The sequence below is a fragment of the Taudactylus pleione genome, unplaced genomic scaffold (assembly GCF_031769625.1).
Source record: "Taudactylus pleione unplaced genomic scaffold, aTauple2 ptg000189l, whole genome shotgun sequence".
In the NCBI taxonomy this organism is placed as follows: domain Eukaryota; kingdom Metazoa; phylum Chordata; class Amphibia; order Anura; family Myobatrachidae; genus Taudactylus; species Taudactylus pleione.
This window is the reverse complement of record NW_028284591.1, coordinates 10,990,253-11,012,112: the sequence shown is the minus strand read 5'-3', so window position 1 is coordinate 11,012,112 and position 21,860 is coordinate 10,990,253. Positions and strand designations below refer to the sequence as shown.

The window sequence follows — 21,860 nt, the reverse complement described above, 5'->3', positions numbered from 1 at the left end:
ATCTGATATCACTGTTACATTGTTACATCCGTTCCTTATGATGACAATATAAAGACGTGCTGTTACCTTTGTCCTATATATCTGATATCACTGTTACTTTGTTACATCCGTTCCTTATGATGACAATATAAAGACGTGCTGTTACCTTTGTCCTATATATCTGATATCACTGTTACATTGTTACATCCGTTCCTTATGATGACAATATAAAGACGTGCTGTTACCTTTGTCCTATATATCTGATATCACTGTTACTTTGTTACATCCGTTCCTTATGATGACAATATAAAGACACGCTGTTCCCTTTGTCCTATATATGTGATATCACTGTTACATTGTTACATCCGTTCCTTATGATGACAATATAAAGACGTGCTGTTACCTTTGTCCTATGTATCTGATATCACTGTTACTTTGTTACATCCGTTCCTTATGATGACAATATAAAGACGCGCTGTTACCTTTGTCCTATATATCTGATATCACTGTTACATTGTTACATCCGTTCCTTATGATGACAATATAAAGACGTGCTGTTACCTTTGTCCTATATATCTGATATCACTGTTACATTGTTACATCCGTTCCTTATGATGACAATATAAAGACGAGCTGTTACCTTTGTCCTATATATCTGATATCACTGTTACTTTGTTACATCCGTTCCTTATGATGACAATATAAAGACGTGCTGTTACCTTTGTCCTATATATCTGATATCACTGTTACATTGTTACATCCGTTCCTTATGATGACAATATAAAGACGTGCTGTTACCTTTGTCCTATATATCTGATATCACTGTTACTTTGTTACATCCGTTCCTTATGATGACAATATAAAGACGCGCTGTTCCCTTTGTCCTATATATGTGATATCACTGTTACATTGTTACATCCGTTCCTTATGATGACAATATAAAGACGTGCTGTTACCTTTGTCCTATATATCTGATATCACTGTTACTTTGTTACATCCGTTCCTTATGATGACAATATAAAGACGCGCTGTTACCTTTGTCCTATATATCTGATATCACTGTTACATTGTTACATCCGTTCCTTATGATGACAATATAAAGACGTGCTGTTACCTTTGTCCTATATATGTGATATCACTGTTACATTGTTACATCCGTTCCTTATGATGACAATCTAAAGACGTGCTGTTACCTTTGTCCTATATATCTGATATCACTGTTACTTTGTTACATCCGTTCCTTATGATGACAATATAAAGACCCGCTGTTACCTTTGTCCTATATATCTGATATCACTGTTACTTTGTTACATCCGTTCCTTATGATGACCATATAAAGACCCGCTGTTACCTTTGTCCTATATATCTGATATCACTGTTACTTTGTTACATCCGTTCCTTATGATGACCATATAAAGACGTGCTGTTACCTTTGTCCTATATATCTGATATCACTGTTACTTTGTTACATCCGTTCCTTATGATGACAGTATAAAGACGCGCTGTTCCCTTTGTCCTATATATCTGATATCACTGTTACTTTGTTACATCTGTTCCTTATGATGACAATATATAGACGTGCTGTTACCTGTGTTGCAGGTGCTGGTACTGATGCCAATGTCTTCATGATAATCTTTGGAGAGAACGGGGACACGGGCACCCTCGCCTTGAAACAGTCCAACAACTCCAACAAGTTTGAGAGGAATCAGATGGACAATTTCCGGTTTCCAGAAATCCTGAGCTTAGGGGACCTCTGCAAAGTGCGGATCTGGCATGACAACTCAGGTAAGTGGCCGCAAGCTTAGAAATACAGATGACCCCCATTGGGCCTTCCAGCGGGACGTCCTTCATGAAATCCACCCCACAGGCCGGAGATTAAGATGAATCAGAGAGCTCTGCAGATGTCAGCCTGAAGGTAACCACCTTATCAATCCAGTATAGCGACTGCAGAAGATCCCATTAGACAGCTGCGCACTCGGCAGTAACGGCCAGGGCAATAGACTGTCAGCCATTGGTGAGCCACGGTGTCTTCTGTAAATCCAGTCCTACAATTACACTTTATGCAGATTTAGGAAGATGCTTAATCAGCCATATGGTATAAGCGTTGTGAAGTTACACCTAGGGGTAAATTTACTAAAGTGAGAGTTTTTAGAAGAGAGTTTTAAAAGTGATGTTGCCCATAGCAACCAATCAGATTGTAGTTATTATCTTCTAGAAGGTGCTAGTTAAATATTAAGTAGAGTCTGATTGGTTGCTATGGGCAACATCACTTTTAAAGCTCACCTCTGAAAACTGTCACTTTAGTAAATTTACCCCTAGTCTGAGAAACCTTACCGTAGCGGCTGATGCCCTATTAAATCATGAGCAACATGTGGGCTGATGCGTCCGGCCAGTGAGACTAGTCATCCTCCCACTGCCTCGTCAGATCCCAGTGATGCTGGAAGTGATTTGGGCCATTGGACTGAAGGGCCGTCTACATTTGGGGACTAATAAAACACTAAGGGGCTGATTCTCCGTTGCACGCCATACCGAACGCGGTAGGATCTGGCAATTTTTCACATGCAACTTAGCGCAATTACGCACGGCCTGAGCGAGCCACTTCTCACATAGGGCCGAATCGTTGTTGCTGGGCTCCGTATATAGAAGAAACGCCCCGCGGGCGTATCATGGGCGGGTAGAGAGAGTTGTGGGTGGGTAAACGTATCTAGAGATCCGTCCGCTTTCAATCGGATCTGCGGCACCCAGGACCCTCCTCTTCTTGCATATTGGGGGATCTAGGATTAGCGGCATCTGTTATTCTTCGGCATGTGGTAACCGGTACTAATTAATCAGCTACAGTCATTATTCAAACGCAACCTGTAACATGACAGTTAGGAGCTGATTGGTTGGTACTTTTTCTCTATACACTCCATCTCTCTCCAAGCTTTGATAAATCTCCCCCGGAGTGAGTTATATAATGTACCTAATTCAGGGCCACGAGTTGCAGACAAAAGCGAACACAGCAGCCGGTCGTCCCTTCTGCGAATCTCTGCAAATGGCATACAAACTGCTTCCCTTGTGTACATCCGTGCGGCGGAATGAGACGCCCACTTTTAGCGCCCGTGCGCGCTGTAATACCGATTGGTGCTTCCTTATACGCCAACATTGATCACACCATCAAAAATTGCACCAACCCTATGGCAGTTTCTCCGTCTCACCGCGGCCTCCAACGCTTGCGCAGTCTTCTCACCACGGCATATTCCTCGGGCTGTGCAAACAGCATGAATTTCTCTGCCGTCCGTCACTGTGATGCGGCTGAAAGTCTCACACTGACGTTTCCGATAGAAGCGTCAGCGCAGTGCGACCTACTGGCCATGTCACAGTGCGGCTCACTACTCTGAGCCTCCCCCTCGTCGTAAAGAGGATGCCGGCCACTCTGTCCACTTTGACTCTGGCCTACCCTGTTGGAGCCGCTCCCTCCACCAGACCCATCCTGCACTGGAGGTAAGCATTGCCGCCTCACAGCCTCCCCTCCCCTACTCTGTGTAACGCATGGGACTTAGGGGCTTCTAGAGCTTATTGCGTATGCGCTCTTCCAAAATAACCCTTGTGCCGTCTCAACTCCAGTCTTCGGGACACACTAACGGCGCATGTTTTCCAGGTCTCCTCACAGAATCTCCAGTGAAATAGATAGAACCATCTATGGATCTTTTAAAAGGTGTCCGTTAGTAATGAACTCACCTGTGCTCCAGGAAAGAGATATGGAAATCATGCCCTGTTAGTGCGTCCTGGGTACTGGAGTTGAGAAGCGCTGCCCCAGGCAACTGCCTAGGTTTGAATAGTGGTCGCTGCCATCCTGGGCTCTTGGTAATGTTCGGGTGTTTGAATTGACTACACGTGGGCCTAGAACCCGATTGGTCATAGGGTGTCCTTCCCCCACCCACTTCATCACTTACTTGTCCATATGTGACCAGCGTAGGAGAATGAACACGATAGCATCTCTGATCCAGTCACACCGGCAAAGGAAAGTGCAGAGTATTCATGTCGGGGGTGGGGCGAAATCTGCCGGATTACAGAGGCCGCTGACAAATGCTCGGTGTGGCAGACTTTTTGGACTGTCCCCTGGATGACACATATGGGTGTTAGAAGCCAGCAGTGAGGCGCATTCTAGATTTCACGGGCAATTGTGTTCGTGGGGTGTGAGATTTGCATCTGAACATGACGGCGGTTTAGAAAAACAGATGACATGAAGGACACATGCCCAGTGACCGTCTCTCCCCACAAGCATCCACCCAGGGCTGCTGCACCTGTAGCTGAATTCACGCAGTGCTATGAGAACAACCCCCCCCCTCCTGCTCTGCCTCCTTCTCCCCTCCTAATTAGTGAAGCTTGTCAGGCATGCTTTATGAGGATCTGATCTATGTTACAGTCCGTTCTCTGCCTTCCCTGAGAGAGGCCTCTCCATGCAAGTAATTGCCTCAGTTTCATCTGACAGGCTACACTGTGAGCCACGGCCTATTAGCTGGCAGCCGGCCATTCACCGAGACCCCGGAGGAAGCCGGATCCACCACTCACTTTTTCTGCTGTACTGGCTGAGCCCAGATGACGGCGGATTTGTCAAAAAAAACAAAACCCCGATTGTGAAGTTGATAATATTATTATCCTGAGGCCTATCTGGGGAACCTATAGAAAATGTGATTCTATTATATATTATTAGACATCAGACCGCCAAGGAGACGATTGATCAGTAAGGAGGAGGAGTTTTGTTGGGCGGTTGTGACACATTGCACAGATCTCGAACATATATTACAGTGACCAGTCAGCAGCACAGTATCTGGATCTGTCATTTGGGGACCCCTGTTATATAGAGGAACCCTACAACCGCTGCTGGCGTTATAAAGCCCAGCCGTCAGGTCAGCCCCCTGATTGGTTGAGCAGACAAAGGCCTCTCCTCTAGAAAATGTCACTGCGATCTTAGGGCCTGATTCAGAGCCGCTCGTTCGCTCCGAGCGATGTTCGCACATCTGCGCATGCGTATGGGTCGTAATGCGCATGCGCCAACCAGTCATTGCGGTCGGAAATCGTGCGCTCGTAAAACAGCGAGTGCCTGCTAATTTGAGTGACAGAATGAGGCGTTTGTGGGTGGTAACAGGGGAAGGTGCTTGAAAACGGGGAGTGGAGATCCGAACGCAGGCGTGCCTAACGGTCAAAACGGGCGTTTTATGGGTTTGCATAATTAACAAAGCAGCGTCATTGACCACGTCACTTGGTTGTCTTTTAGCCTGAACTGCTCGCAGTGATTGTGGGAAGTAAAACCTACCACAAGCATTGCGAGCAGTTCAGACACCTTTCGATGTACTCGATTAATAAATAGCGGAGATGACGTATGATGCGAGCAGCCAGGGGGCGTCTTTACAAAATAGCGAGCGCATGTTTCGGACACTCGCTCAGACATAGAGGCGTCCACAGACCGCAAAGAGCGAGCGCTCAATTTAAATATCCGGCCCCTTTTTCTGACCGAGCGTCCGCAAATAGCGTCCGGCTCTGAATCAGGCCCTTAATCCTGGGGAACGCAGGTGCTGGGATAACGGCACCAAATTAGTAATCGGCCGAAAATAATAATAGAGCTAAATCTGCACGCCGGTACGGACAAAGATATGGGTGAGGCAAATAAATACCAAATCGCATACAAAACAGATTAAACATAAAAGAAAAAAGGACCAGTTGAGTATATTGCCGCCTGCTCACTGGGATAACTCTAACTGGTCATTACTGGGATAACTCTAACTGGTCATTACAGGGAGAACTCTAACTGGTCATTACAGGGAGAACTCTAACTGGTCATTACAGGGAGAACTCTAACTGGTCATTACAGGGAGAACTCTAACTGGTCATTACAGGGAGAACTCTAACTGGTCATTACAGGGAGAACTCTAACTGGTCATTACAGGGAGAACTCTAACTGGTCATTACAGGGAGAACTCTAACTGGTCATTACAGGGAGAACTCTAACTGGTCATTACAGGGAGAACTCTAACTGGTCATTACTGGGATAACTCTAACTGGTCATTACTGGGATAACTCTAACTGGTCATTACAGGGAGAACTCTAACTGGTCATTACAGGGAGAACTCTAACTGGTCATTACAGGGAGAACTCTAACTGGTCATTACAGGGAGAACTCTAACTGGTCATTACAGGGAGAACTCTAACTGGTCATTACAGGGAGAACTCTAACTGGTCATTACAGGGAGAACTCTAACTGGTCATTACAGGGAGAACTCTAACTGGTCATTACAGGGAGAACTCTAACTGGTCATTACAGGGAGAACTCTAACTGGTCATTACAGGGAGAACTCTAACTGGTCATTACAGGGAGAACTCTAACTGGTCATTACAGGGAGAACTCTAACTGGTCATTACTGGGATAACTCTAACTGGTCATTACAGGGAGAACTCTAACTGGTCATTACAGGGAGAACTCTAACTGGTCATTACAGGGAGAACTCTAACTGGTCATTACAGGGAGAACTCTAACTGGTCATTACAGGGAGAACTCTAACTGGTCATTACAGGGAGAACTCTAACTGGTCATTACAGGGAGAACTCTAACTGGTCATTACAGGGAGAACTCTAACTGGTCATTACAGGGAGAACTCTAACTGGTCATTACAGGGAGAACTCTAACTGGTCATTACAGGGAGAACTCTAACTGGTCATTACAGGGAGAACTCTAACTGGTCATTACAGGGAGAACTCTAACTGGTCATTACAGGGAGAACTCTAACTGGTCATTACAGGGAGAACTCTAACTGGTCATTACAGGGAGAACTCTAAATGGTCATCACAGGGAGAACTCTAAATGGTCATCACAGGGAAAACTCTAACTGGTCATCACAGGGAAAACTCTAACTGGTCATCACAGGGAGAACTCTAACTGGTCATCACAGGGAGAACTCTAACTGGTCATTACAGGGAGAACTCTAACTGGTCATTACAGGGAGAACTCTAACTGGTCATTACAGGGAGAACTCTAACTGGTCATTACAGGGAGAACTCTAACTGGTCATTACAGGGAGAACTCTAACTGGTCATTACAGGGAGAACTCTAACTGGTCATTACAGGGAAAATAGAGCAATACATCCGCCTGTGACTTTATACTAATGCCCCTGCAACGCTCTTACCTGGTGTATAGCCGTGTGTCTATATGGGCAAGGACTGAGACGCTCTCTAGATGCTTCAAGTACCGCTTAGTGCATCTTTAGACGCCGCCATCGTTTGCACCATCGAAACTTGCACCAGCCCCGTGCTAGGGGCAGATTCTCCGACAGGGTATTTCCTCCTATGTGAGCTATTGTGTGTCTGAGGGGCCTGAATCCCTACGGTACACAGTTCAACTGCGATAGTATGCTAATCCATTGCGATCGCAATGCAAACTCAGCACTACAGAAGGACGCCCACTTCACATTGCACACATCCGTAATACTTAGCAGAAAAGCGAAACCATCGAGTACCATCGAGTACCATCGCAGCCTCACGCACACTTGCATAAGCCCTGACCTTGCTAACAACAACCACGCTATGAGACCTCAGACTGCGTAGGGCATCACAGTGGATAATTTATGCAGGCCGCTGGCAACGGCGTGTGCGAACGCACTGGCACGCCTGCGTTTCCCCAACTACCCCCCCGTCACCAACCACAAACGGTGCTCCCAGTCAATCAATCTGCAAGGGGTCTGCGTAGCCTCTGCGATCGCAGTCCTGATCGCAACAGCTAGTTCGCATACACGCACTGACATGAATGCGCAGTACGCAATAATCGGCCGATTGCGTGTGTATTAGCAACTGCGTTCCTTGCTGAATCAGGCCCTGAGTTTGAAACCACTACAGCGACACGCCTGCGACATTCCCATAACACACCGATCAGATGGACCATCGCTGTCCGTCCGCTTCGACACCTCCCTGTCATCGCCCAGGAATGCCCAATGCATTTTCAAGATACTTCGGAGACCGCGCGTTTCCCGTGTGTCTCAATCGCAACAGCGACTCTTGACGCATGCGCGGTGTGACTGCGTCTGACCTAGACAGTGCGTTCCGCTCAGAATCAGCCCCCGTATGTATCCACCTAGTGAAGCTTCTTCCCGCTGTGCGGTGAGGTAACACGCCACTGGGAGAGTTAACACACCACTGGGAGAGGTAACACGCCACTGGGAGAGGTAACACGCCACTGGGAGAGGTAACACGCCACTGGGAGAATCACTGATTCAGCGACAGTTCTACTTTACGCATATGCAAACTATCTATCCATTCTGTACCATCGATGGTTCAAATCATCGAATGGCTCTGAAGCGATAATGACATGCCCACGTGAGGCATATAACAATAGTGGCGAATACGGAACCATTCAATGCCGTCCTTCTGATTGGCATCCTTAGGGTGTTTTAGACGCAAGGTTCCGGAGTAGCCTCATATGTTATGTGTATAAAACATTGATTATGGTAATGATGAGCGCAGACCATCACATCACATCGTACCGTACCCTGCGCTGCTACAATGGGACTTAGGGGCTAATTCAATCTCCCCCCTATACCCCTATATTTGTTTTCCTATCAAAATACTTTACACTTCACTACAAGTGGCTGCCAGGGTCTAACAGCTGCGGGGTACATGCCTAACCCTAACCATCCCTCCTAGTACCCATCCCTAACCATTGGGGTACATGCCTAACCATCCCTCCTAGTACCCATCCCTAACCATCGGGGTACATGCCTAACCATCCCTCCTAGTACCCATCCCTAACCATTGGGGTACATGCCTAACCCTAACCGTCCCTCCTAGTACCCATCCCTAACCATCGGGGTACATGCCTAACCCTAACCGTCCCTCCTAGTACCCATCCCTAACCATCGGGGTACATGCCTAACCCTAACCGTCCCTCCTAGTACCCATCCCTAACCATCGGGGTACATGCCTAACCCTAACCGTCCCTCCTAGTACCCATCCCTAACCCTCTAGTAAGTGCCTTACCCTAACTTTAAATAAATAAAACAAGTGCCATCCATTTTTGGGTCAACCTTTTGACCCTTTCGACCTTTTGTACCTGTCGACCTTTTGTGTGTCGACATTTTGTCCATGTGGACCTATTGACTGGAAGCCAATGCATCAGTGTAGCTGATACCGCTTTCTTTTAACCTCTCTCCTTCAAACACCTCCTGTCACCAAAGCAGAGACTTCGCCCTACTGCACCCCCAAACTCATGTCACAGACCAGCATTATAGGTAACTGGTCCGGTGCTGTAATTTGCCTGATTCAAAACACCAAACTAAATATCCACGGTCTCCATCATCTCCTACAGACAATATGCAGACGTTATTCTGGCAGCTGGCCACGGTTAACCCTCCCATTGTATTTCCAATTCAACTGCTGCTTTGTTTAAACGTTTAAGGCAGATGTGCCCAAACACGGTCCTCAAGGCACCCTAACAGTCCAGGTTTTAAAGATATCCATGGTTGAGCACCGATGGGTAAATCACAAGTCTGACGTATTAATTAAGTCACATGTGCCCCAGCATGGCTATCCTTAAAACCTGGACCGTTAGGGTGCATCGAGGACCGCGTTTGGGGACATCTGGTTTAAGCAGTCCGCTGGTCCACCACAGACGAGAAGGGGTTACTTTGAATTGAAGGACAGAGACTGCAGTGTGTTATCAAAACTCAGGGATTAGATAATTTCAGCTGTATCTTAATAATAATCGCCGTCTGCAAGAGAAATACTAATTATCGGCCAGGCTGGGAAAGCAGGAGCCTATTAGCGCTCCCCCCATGCTTAGAAGAAGCTCCAACTCTGCTCTCATTAGAATTCCCAGAAGCCATCTGGTTCTCGCCAGCAGATAGCCGCAGAAAAGGAGTTTGTTTGGCAATGGCTTTCTGATAAAAGCAACAATTTATCATTTGGGTCTTGCGTCTCTCAAATATCAGTAGCTAGGATATATCTACATCAGGGGTAGCCAACCGCGGTCCTCGAGAGCTACCAACAGTGCATGTTTTCCAGGTCTCCTCACAGAATCACAAGTGAAATAATGATCTCCACCTGTGGATCTTTTCAAATGTGTCAGTGAGTACTAACTACACCTGTGATCTGGAAAACGTGACCTGTCGGTAGCTCTTGAGGACCATGGTTGGTTACCCCTAATTTACATGTTCTAAAAACGATAACGGTTATACGGCGGATCTCCACATGACAGTCTACAATGCTGCATGCACGGACAGGATGATTCAGAGGTGAATGCGCTTTTGGTTCGGCCGCAAATGGCCGATGCTTTATTTTCTGCGTATGTGCCGGAGCCTCCGTGCGCATGTACTGCGATGGCGGTGTTCTTACTCGCAGTGTGATTGACACACAGCAGCCGTTTGGAGGTGGGGAGGGGAAGCGTTGAAGGAAACAAGGGGGGGGCGTCGGCGCAGTTTTTGGGGCATACTGAAGCAAGCGACTGCAGAGTAACTGGCCACCGCTTAGTCGATCAGATGTCCTATGATCCGTGCGATGTTCCCGATGTTGGTGGGCGTCTCACTTCAAAAGATGACACCCGCATCACTTACATAATATCTAAAGTCCCTTTTGCGGTTTGGCGGGTGTTAGCGGCCGCGCAGCTGGACGTGGTGTCCTTGGGGTGTAGTATATATTGGTGACCCTACGCCACAGCTGAGAACATTGCTTCCTTTTTAGGCATCGCTCCTGGGTGGCACCTGGAATTCATAGATGTGAAAGATGAGATCATGAACAAGACGTTCCGCTTCCAGTGTGACCGCTGGTTGGCTAAGAACGCGGACGATAAGCAGACCATACGGGAACTCGCCTGTGCCAACAACGACATCTTGGACCTGAAAGAACGTACATGTAAGTGACCCCGGGGTGGTTCCAGTTCTCAGTCACCTACTGTGCATTCAGCGGTTCCAATTCACCCTGCTTTCTGCATCACCAGACACTTTGCAAAGACAGGAGCATACCGAGCCCTATCCGAACCCTATTTAACATTAAGCCGAAATCATGAATTATTCTTCTAGTTCAAGCTAAATCCCCATATCCTGTGCAGAGTATTGTACCGGGGAATGAGGGGCCCATCGGGGGAATGCAGTGGTTAGGGGTATGTTACTTAGGGGTGGGATCACCCCCCAGAGAGGGTCTGGCCAGCCACTGCAGAGACTTGGCTAACCATCAGAGAGTTCATTGTCTGGGCTCCTTTATAAATATATATATAGTAAATACTAAAAGTGTATGCATGATAATGTTCCTGATTGATAACAGCAAAGCACTGTAGTAAGTACACCATAGTCCTGGGAATGCAGTATAATGTAACATGCGTAGAATAATTAAGTACAATAGAGTAACAATGTAAAATATGAGTCTTGAACCTGACCCTAGAGGAGGGGGTGGGGCCTCAGGCAGTGGGACCCACTGGGGATCTCACCTGTATTCCTGTGGCCCAGTCCGTCCCTGCCGTAAAGTTCTGATGCACTTGTTGTGTCCAGTGGTGGTTTTACTTGCCCCTATGAGCGTTGTTACGTTGTTGCTTTGCTGTCTTTCTGTTTATCTGCAGCCTACGAGATTGTGACAGTGACCAGTGACCGCGAGGACGCTGAGACCAAGGATAATATCTGGATCGTGCTGGAGGGGAAGAAAGGACGATCTAAGGAGATGATGCTGGAGAACACGTCTAAGAAGAGGAGATTTGCACAGTGAGTCCCGGGATCTCCATGCTACACATAGGCCCTATCTGCCATATCGCTGCGACATGAGGATTGTACCCTAAACATCAGTGATGGGCAGCGCACAACATTTACAATGTACTCTCAGGCTCTTCCTGACACCTCCAATGGTCTCTGAGCACCCCGTTCACAACCCACACTCATACCCCCCCCATCCGCACAGCTGTTTGTCTCCCATAGTCTGCTCTGCCCCCAGGAGACTGAGCCACAAGGTTCCGCTTCCCACCCTGTCTATCCTCAACCTAATATTATATTTTACTTAGTTATTTATATAGCGCACACATATTCCGCGACGCTTTACAGAGAATAGTTTCCCATTCACAACAGTTCCTACCCCAGTGGAGCTTACACTCTATGGCCTTCATTCAGAGGCGGTCACAAGAAGCGAGCGCTCTCTCTGAATGAGGGCGGCTGCTTCACTTTTCAAGTGCGGCCTCCTGGTCGCTAGCTAAGCTGTGGGTTACCACCCACAGCTTTAGCGACCGACCAGGTTGATGGTCGCGATGGTCAAGACCATCGGGGCTTGCGACGAGACCCTAAGGTTGGGTCTCGGCAACTGCAAGCCCCAGGGAGCTTCCTGCTCTGATCGAGCAGGAAGCTCCCCACTGACATCACTGCTGATGTCAGTGGGGCCGCCCACAAAACGGCAGGCGTTCCGTCGGGAACACCTCCTTTTGTGTAGCCACCCCCACGCCCCGCCTACAAAACGGGGCGAGCTGTCGATCAACATCGACAGCCACCCCTTTTGTAGTGAGTTCCGGAGCGAGAGAGAAATTCTCTCTCGCTCCGGGGCTTGCGCACACGAAGTGCGACCGCTGCGCGTGCGCAGGGCATTAACATCGACCCGGTTGCAAGCTCTCAGCGCTAAATGAGGGCCTATATTCCTTAATACATGTACAGGTTCATTTTTGTTGGGAGCCAATTATAACCTACCAGTATATATTTTTGGAGTGTGGGAGGAAGCTGGAGCACACAGAGGAAACCCACGCAAGCACAGGGAGAATATACAAACTCCACAGAGTTATGGTTGTGGGTGGGAATCGAAACCCAAAACTTCAGTGCTGTGAGGCAGTAATACTAACCATTACACCAACCGTGTCGCTCTTTTTCTAAACCTCCACCTTGTAGACAATTATTTTCTAAATTCTCACTTAAAACTGCAACGAGTTTCCTGGCACCTGGCCGCTTCCAACAACCCGAGGAGGAATGAATCTCATTTTCTTTTATGCCTGATTTTTATCTCGTGATCCTGTGTTTTAATTCTTTTTATATTATTAAAAATGTCACAACAAGGTGTTGATCCATATAGTGCCCTATATAGCGCTAAAGATACTCTCCTATTTTCCATTATATTTCCTTTAGATTCAGTTGCTAAACCCACTGGCTTTCCTGAGCCCGCAGAGATTGGGTACTCGTTGGTGCTGCCCTTACATTCACTTTTACATATTATATAGGAAGAGTCACTCGCGCTTCATTTGAGAGTGCAGTACGGAAGCATAACCTTCTTTCCTTTAATGCCTGTGACCGCCATTGGATGAATGAGTAGTGCATGTTTTCCAGGTCTCCTCACAGAATCACAAGTGAAATAATTAGCTCCACCTGTGGATCTTCTAAAATGTGTCAGTGAGTAATGAACACACCTATGCACCTGCTGGGTCACCTGGAAAACACGAACTGTGTGGGGTCCAGAGGACCGAGTTTGAGAACCACTGCTATAGATTGTAAGCTTGCGAGCAGGGCCTTCCAACCTATATATCTGCCTGTTATTATCCAGTTTTGTTCTATTAATGTCTCCAATTGTAAAGCGCAACAGAATATGTTGTGCAATATAAGAAAATGTTAATAAATAAATAATTTGCACGGGGCCATCACGGTTATTGATGAATAGGCCTCCAAAAGTTGCTATTTTCACACTGCAGCAATTCTGGGATAGTGTCTCGTATCTTAGATCAGTAGCATAAATCAGTATAGTGTATAAACTGCTGTGTCGGCAGCAATGTATCATTAGCGTCAACACTTATACAGTTGAAGTAATTTTTTTTTTTTAAACTCATGCGTCAAAAGCTGCCACTGCGCATGCATCGCGTGATGTGTCCAAATTAGTGTGTCACCCAGTAGGATTTGCATTTCGAGTGAATGTAGCCTTATGCAGAATGGACATTTCGGGCCGTATTCAATTAGAGGCGAAAAGCCGAGATCCGCAAAAAAGTATCGCTGATTGCGACTTTTCGTCAGTCGGAAACTTATCTCCGTATTCAATACCAAATACTTACTTACGCGGAAAGTCAACGCAATATAATAGGCGAAAAAGATTCACCTCTGATTAGCAGGAGAAAAGATGGGGAAACCACTCTGCGCCCTTGGGACAGCCCCCCAAAGGATAACTACGTCAAAAAAAAAGTGAGGAACACCCCAAAAAAGTACTTTGAATTTGGGGGCAAAAAAGTACCAATGTGGGGGTACAAACATAAAAACTAGCGAAATAGACTTTTGGGGGTCTGCAAGTATGGGGGAGGTGTTTTTTGGATTGCAGAGGCTTGCTGAAGGTGCGTTTTTTAAAACTTCACTTTAGCGACTTTAAACCATGCTAGCACCCATTTTCATTACCCCAAATATGACAGAACTACTTATTTTCACCCAAAAAAACTGCTTAATGCCATCCTTCACCACTTGTGCAAAGACGCTAATTAGAAGCTATTGACACAACTTAAGTACACAAAATAGCTTTATTAGGGATATTCGGGCACATCTAGATTGATCCCCAGTGTTAGTGCATCTTTTTGGGGGTGTCAGGCTGATTCCCCAATTCTGACAGCACTTTTCGCCTGTTTCACATTCGCCGGGTGGCGTTTTCGCGTCTTTTGGAATTGAACATGGTGAATAGCGGGGGTGCGCACGAAAAGATTTTGCGGTCAAAACAGGCGATGTCCGCGAAAAGTACGGCATGCAAAACTTTTCCGCAGATGCGAAACTAATTGAATACCGCCCTTCTTTGGCCACTACTGGGCAGCGACCATTAGAATGCACAGAACAGATTCGTCTAGTCGGCGTGCAGTCCAACTTCTGCGCTAGTGCCAGACACCTGTTTCAGAAATATCTTTCCCAACCAGCACAGGGTGTGCGCAAGTGCCGATACCAATGATAATGGCTACTCTGGAAAAAAAACAATGGGCGGAGCTGATACTTGCGTTGGCATAATCTAGTAGGTTGGCTGCTACGGCCGGACCTAAAAACGTCTGACTTCAGGCCTATTGTGACACTTCATTCCAAAAGTCAAAATACTTCCAACATTAAGGACTAAAACAATTCCAGCACCATCAGCAACCAATCAGGGTCTAAAACCAAACTGATAGCTCTAGGGAAAGCTGCAAATGAAAGAAAGAACTAGTTTGTATTTGCCGGATGGAGTTTTGCGCTGGTGTAACAGATCTGTCTTTGGCAGGAACGCAACGGATGTATTCAAGTTTTCATCGAAGAACGTGGGCGATGTCGCTGCTATTTGCGTTGGACATTGTCCGAAGGATGGAAGGAAATTTTCACCCAAGCCGGACTCATACTGGCACGTGAAAGAGATTACCGTTACAGAGATGGAGCTCGGGAACCAGTAAGTAGTGTTTTTCCACCCATACTGGGTGTAACTTGTACAACACACTCAATATGGGGCCTGATTCAGACCCACTCGCGAGCGGCTGTCCGCTCGCAAGTGGGTCGATGTTATTCACTGAGCATGCGCACGACGGAGGGAGCTCCGTCGTGCGCATGCGCCAGACGCGACGAGCGAAGGAAAGTCCTTCGCTCGTTGTGTCCGATCAAAGGGGGCGTGCTGTCGATGTTGATTGACAGCACGCCCCCTTTGGTGGGCGTGCCGGGGGCGTGCCTCCCTGACGGGGGCGTTCCCACGGGAACGCCTCCCGTCAGAAGCCGGCCCACTGACATCACTAGTGATGTCAGTGGGAGTGATTTTGGCTCTGATAGAGCCAAAATCACTCCGGAGCTTGCGGTTGAAAACCTCAACCGTAGGCTCCGGCTCGCAATTTCGATGGTCGCGATGGTCTCGACCATCGCGGCCATCAAAAAGCACGCTTGTATAGCCTGTGGGTGGTGACCCACAGCTATACGAGCGTCCAGGAGGACGCTCCATGAAAATGGAGCCCGGCCCTCATTCAGAGCGTGCGCTCTGCTCAGAGCGTACGGCTCTGAATGAGGGCCATAGTCTCCAAAACAAGAAATGAGTTCTTAAAGCATCAATCCCATAAAGTTGCTGGGTTTTTTTGCTTCTTTTTAACAGCAAGTTAAGTACATTTGAATCATGCTTCTGATAGTCATTTTTCTTAGATGTCCTCCTTCAAACCATTATCTCCTTTTCAATATCTCTCTGGAGGGAAAACAAATTTGGCTGCACACAGGCATTCACTTACACAGACACAGGCTTTCAATCTCTATCATGTCATGTGATGGAAGAGGAGATGATGTTTGTCATGAGACTGACTGAGAACCTTGGGGATAAAAGTCCTTATTTGCGATAATTTTTAAGTTAAATTCAAAAAAGGGTATGCAGTCGGGAAGCCGAGTGCCTAAATACCGGCAGCCGGCTTCCCGACTGTCATATCCTGGCAAGGGTGAAATGCCTGGCGTCTAGACATTTCCCCGACGCCGGGAGACTGGCGCCCAGCATCCCAATCGTAGAGATGCCGGGCGCCGCGAGCGGACAGCCGCGGGGGGGAGGGTTAGGTTTAGGGCTCCCGGGGGGGGGGGGACTTAGGGTTAGGCACCCCCCCGGGAGGGTTAGGTTAGGGGGAGGAAGGGTTAGGGTTAGGCACCCCCGGAGGGGACTTAGGGTAAGGCACCCTTCCGGGGGACTTAGGTTTAGGCAGCGGGGAAGGGGGTGGTTAGGGTTAGGCACTTAGAGGGGGGATTAGGGTTAGGCACTTGGGGGGGAAGTTAGGGTTAGGCACCCCTAAGGAGGGTTAGGGGGTTAGGTTAGATTAGTAGATACTCACCTATCCACGATCGGGATTTCCAGCGCTGTCAGGCTTCCGCTGCTCGGAACTCTGCTCTTGTCGGGCTGCCGCTGACGGGAATCGAACCCATTCCGCAAAAAAGACCCATAAGGTAATTTTTTGCAAATTTAACTACCTAGTTATCTTAAATTATTAGTTTGGATGTAGAAATCCTGCCTCTCTCGTGTACAGTGGTTCAGCATTGTAAGGGGAGAATATGGCGGATATCTCCACATTATCATACGGCGATTGCGGGTTTCAGTTTTACACATTGAATATCTTCTCTTTCTCTCAGTACATTAGGGGTCTATTTATCAAGCAGTGAAAAGCGTGGAGAAGGGGACCATAGCAACCAATCAGCTCCTACCTATTATTTTATAGACACTACTTGATAAATGCTACTTCAATGCTGATTGGTTGCTATGGGCAACTTCTCCCCTGGTTCATTTCTCCACACTTTTCATTGCTTGATAAATAGAGCCCTCAGTCTCAGTCAGTCATAGGTTGGCATTGATGGGGACTCTGGGTTCTTTTCCTGCTCAGGTGCCTATATCTGTCACTGCTAGGTACCAGCATGAGGCATGGCATGAGTGTGTCGTGTATGGGTTCCTCATGGATATTGCTGCATCTCACAAAATGGCTGCCTGCACTGTGTGCTCATTGTTATCAGTATTGCGAGCCTGAAATGTAGACTTTCTATTACAGATAATAGGGATATATTTGGAATCTGGTACACAGGTAAAAGGCGCATGCGCGCTTCATCCATATATATATATATTCTTTGCCAGCTCTGGAAGAGGGCGTGGCTCGCGGGTATGGCATTTCCCTGAGGCCATGCCCCCTTGCCGATGGGCCACATCTTTCATTTTGGGTGCGTGCCTTTGGCGTGTGCAAGTGTCCCTCTTCACCCAGTTGAAAAGTTGGGAGTTATGCAATAAATAATCCATAAGGCTTCGTCCCATGAGCCACATATGGGGCCGTATTCAGCAAGCATCACTATGGCTGAAGCGTACGCAGACGGCAGATTGTTGCGCACTGCGCATGCATCGCCGTGTGCGTGCGCGAAGGCTCCACTGCGATCACGGAGACCACGTAGAGCCATCGTAGAATGATTGACGGGGAGAGAGTGTTTGGGAGTGCTGATGGGGGGGCGATAGGAGTAAGGCAGGCGTGCCTGTTTGAACGGCGTTGCATGGTGCATAAATTAGCCAGTGCGATTGCATAGGCAGCTTGTGTACTCACTGCGTGTAACGAGGTTAGTAATCTATTGGTAAGGTCAGGGCTGCTGTAACTCTGCGTGAGGGGTCGATGGTACTGGATGTTTCCGATGTTTGAGGAGCTTTGCAAGGTATTACGGATGTGTGTCCGTGCGCGCACTTTGCCATTGCATCCATTAGCATACTTTCCCAGCAGTCCTGCGTGCGTGCTTGCTACTGCGATCACATCAGCGATCCTTGCTGAATCAGGCCCATAGGTCATAGTAACTTGCGCAGGGTTGTGTGATCTCTACACCAAGTTGTCTCCCCTACTCCTGCACACTTACCGACCTTCCCAAGGCAAAGGGGAGGTGATGCTGGAAAAGAATAATGTCATTTACATAAAGTGGACAACAAATCAGGTAATCAAGTAATCTAGCCACGTCCACCTCATTAAACACTGTGGAGTAGGGATGGCCATCAACCATCAATGATTCCAAATAATCGATGGTTTATGGCCGATGTCCAATGCTTTTTTACATCGATGGGGGAGAACCAGATGGTTTCCCTCCATCGATGTCTAAGCATAACCGATTTTTATTTTTTTTTCTTACAAGTTGACGGGACACAGAGCATAGCTCCGCCCCCCCCCTCCACAGGCACCCACAGACCTTCACCCCCAGGTTCTGATTGGCCTACAGGCCGGTGAGTTAAAAAATAGGGATGACCGTCGGTTGGTGAAACCATCGATGGTCATCCATACAAAAGTTTACCATCGATGGCTACTTGCTAATTTTTAATCAATGGTAAACATTGATGGCACCACCACCGATGGCCATCCCTACTATGGAGATGAATCAAACCTTGTAAAGAGGACAAGTGGAGACATTCCCCATAGCAACCAATCACCTACTAACTGTCATTTATCAAGTACATTCTATGAAATGATAGACAGAAGCTGATTGGCTGCTATGAACAGCTTCTCCATCTGTCCTCTTAAAATGGTTTGATAAATCTTTCCCTGTGTGAGATGGGGTTGCCAGTAACTGTAATGAAAACAAACACAAAAATTCATGTTTATTGTAGTGCTCCCCCTGCTGGTTAAATATGGGTACTAACAGTTATAGACAGGAAAGCTCACCATTAAAATTACTTATGTCCTGCAAACTCGGGGCCTGATTCAGAGCCGGACGGTATTTGCGTTCGCTCGTTCAGAAAAAGGGGCTGGCTATTTAAATTGAGCGCTTGCTCTTTGCGGTCTGTTGACGCCTCTATGTATGAGCGAGCGTCCGAAACATGCGCTCGCTATTTTGTAAAGACGCCCCTTGGCCGCTCGCATCATACGTCATCTCCGCTATTTATTTGATTAATCGAGTACATGGAAAGGCGTCTGAACTGCTCGCTATTCTTGTGGTAGCATTTTCCTACCACAATCATGCGAGCAGTTCAGGCTAAAAGACAACCAAGTGACGTGGTCGATGACGCTGCTTTGTTAATTATGCACACCCTTAAAACGCCCGTTTGGCACGCCTGCGTTCGGATCACCACTCCCCGTTTTCAAGTACCTTCCCCTGTTACCACCCACAAACGCCTCATCCTGTCACTCAAATTAGCAGGCATTCGCTATATTGCGAGCACACGATTTCCAACCGCACTGACTGGTTGGCGCATGCGCATTACAACCCATACGCATGCGCAGATGTGCGAACATCGCTCGGAGCGAACGAGCGGCCGCTTACGAGCGGCTCTGAATCAGACCCTCAGCTCGTTTATGCATCAGTCTAGTATGATATAAGCAATGGTCATGACACAAGGTGGCATGGGTATTCCAGTCGCTGGGTGATGCAACGTTTTTACAAACAGACAACAGTTAGAAGCTAATTGGCTGGAGCACCATTAAAATGCGCAACGAGTTTTATCACTGGTTAATGATAAAACTCATTGATGTATAAAGGCCTTTAATTACAAACTGTAATCATGTTAATGCCTTTTGTATATCCTGTAAAAGTGCGGCATATGGCCCTGATCCAGAACCAGACGCTCTGACAGAGCGCTCGCTCTGAATCAGGGCGTCCTTTTTTTTTTTTTTATGGAGTGGCCTCCTGCCCGCTCGCATTGCTGTGGGTTGCCACCCACAGCTAATGCGAGCGGCCAGGATGATGGTTGCGATGGTCAAGACCATCGGGCTTGCGACGAGACCCTTGTAGTAGGGTCTCGTGGCCGCAAGCCCCAGAGAGCTTTCAGCTCAAACAGAGCCGAAATCTCTACCACTGACATCACTTGTGATGTCAGTGGGGCCGCCCCCAAACGGCAGGCAGCCGTCTGGGCAGCCAACCCCCCCCCGGCCCGCCCACCAAAGGGGGCGTGCTGTCACTTAACATCGACAGCACGCCTCCTTTGGTACGAGACCCGCAGCGACGGATTGCCCGTCGCTATCCGGATCTTGCGCATGCGCACGACGGTGCCAGTCCCGTCGTACGCATGCGCTCTGGGCCACCATCGACCCGGTTGCGAGCGCTCAGCGCTGGCAACCGGGTCTGAATCAGGCCCTATGTGTTACAAGGTGCTGCTTACAGATAGAGATGATTGTAATGCAACAGTAGCAAGTCTCAGTGCTAAACAATGAGATAAAAAAGGAACGACATCGCTTAATTAACACGTTTGAATGAAAGGTTTTGTTTTTGGTAAAGCATAGACGGAAACATACATTTCAGGACTCTTTCTAATTTCATTTTACAGATACGTTTTTAACTGCAATGCCAGGATCCCGCTGCGTAACAAGCGAGACGACTACAAAGTCTTCGAGTGTGCCAAAACCATCGAGAGTTTTGCCAGCCGCGCCCGCAGCCTGGTCCCGGTAAAGTACGAAGTCATCGTGGTGACCGGCTTCGAAAAGGGTTCGGGAACGGACGCCAACGTTTCTCTCACCATGTATGGATCTAACGGAGACTCCGGCAAGCACGCCCTGAAGCAGAAGATGAGGAACCTCTTCGAGCGCGGGAAAGCCAACCGCTTTTACATCGAGACCCTGGACTTGGGTGAGATGAAGAAGGTCCGCGTGGAGCACGACAATAGCGGCCTCAATGCTGGCTGGATGCTGGAGAGGGTGGAGGTCACTAATTCTGCCACGGGGGTGACCACCATTTTCCCTTGCGGAAAGTGGCTCGACAAGAAGAAGGGGGATGGCGAGATCTGTCGGGAACTCTACCCACGATACTAAAGACATTGCTTGGCGTAAACCAACGTGAATCCTCCACATCATCTTGCCACATCTTCCATAAACTTATTACCAAATTTATTTTATATTTAAATGTTTACATTGTACTTTATCATTATTTTTATATACAGACTTTGTACAGAGATAATGTGTATAGGGGATCATTTTACATTTGGCAATAACCCATCGTCACTGTATTATACGGTCTGACGGCGCTTTTCTATGGCAGACGGAAAACAGAAGATAATTCCCTTAGTTTGATAACTTGGTTGAAGCGTCGTATGACAGAATAAAGTTGAACTATTTAATATATAGTTAGTGATACATTTATTTGAAGGTGTCTTTTAATATCTATTTTGTTACTTATAACATTATTTTTTAAAGTAAATATTCTTGTGCAACGAGGATCTTCCCGATTTGTCTGTGATTTCTGGCTGTTATCTAATACGTCCCTATGAATGTTCTGCTCCGTCCTCTCCACCACGCTGACACCTCCTCTCCCTCGGACGACTTCGGGAAACTTTTGGGATTCCTAAGGAGGATCACAACAGGGAACGTGGTCCAACAGTCCGGGCAAAATTTACTAAGCGGCGGTTTGACGGCGGTTTCTATTCTATTCTAAACCCCGGCAGTTTGGTGGCGGTTTCTATTCTGTTCTAAACCCCGTGGGTTTGGTGGCGGTTTTGCAGCGGTTTCTAAATGGCAGCCCTGCTCTATTCTATT

The 21,860-nt window shown here is 47.5% G+C and overlaps 1 protein-coding gene across 1 annotated transcript in view; it reads left to right on the top strand.

Moving 5' to 3' along the window:
• Nucleotides 1-21,468, top strand: part of LOXHD1 (lipoxygenase homology PLAT domains 1) — a 365,669-nt gene extending 344,201 nt beyond the window's left edge. The window contains exons 43-47 of the mRNA XM_088476506.1: nucleotides 1,579-1,764; nucleotides 10,685-10,855; nucleotides 11,556-11,694; nucleotides 15,167-15,328; nucleotides 20,660-21,468. Of these exons, the coding sequence (XP_088332632.1) occupies nucleotides 1,579-1,764; nucleotides 10,685-10,855; nucleotides 11,556-11,694; nucleotides 15,167-15,328; nucleotides 20,660-21,140 (1,139 nt within the window). The 3' untranslated portion in view covers nucleotides 21,141-21,468. The remainder of the gene's footprint in view (nucleotides 1-1,578; nucleotides 1,765-10,684; nucleotides 10,856-11,555; nucleotides 11,695-15,166; nucleotides 15,329-20,659) is intronic.
• Nucleotides 21,469-21,860: the final 392 nt, after the last annotated feature.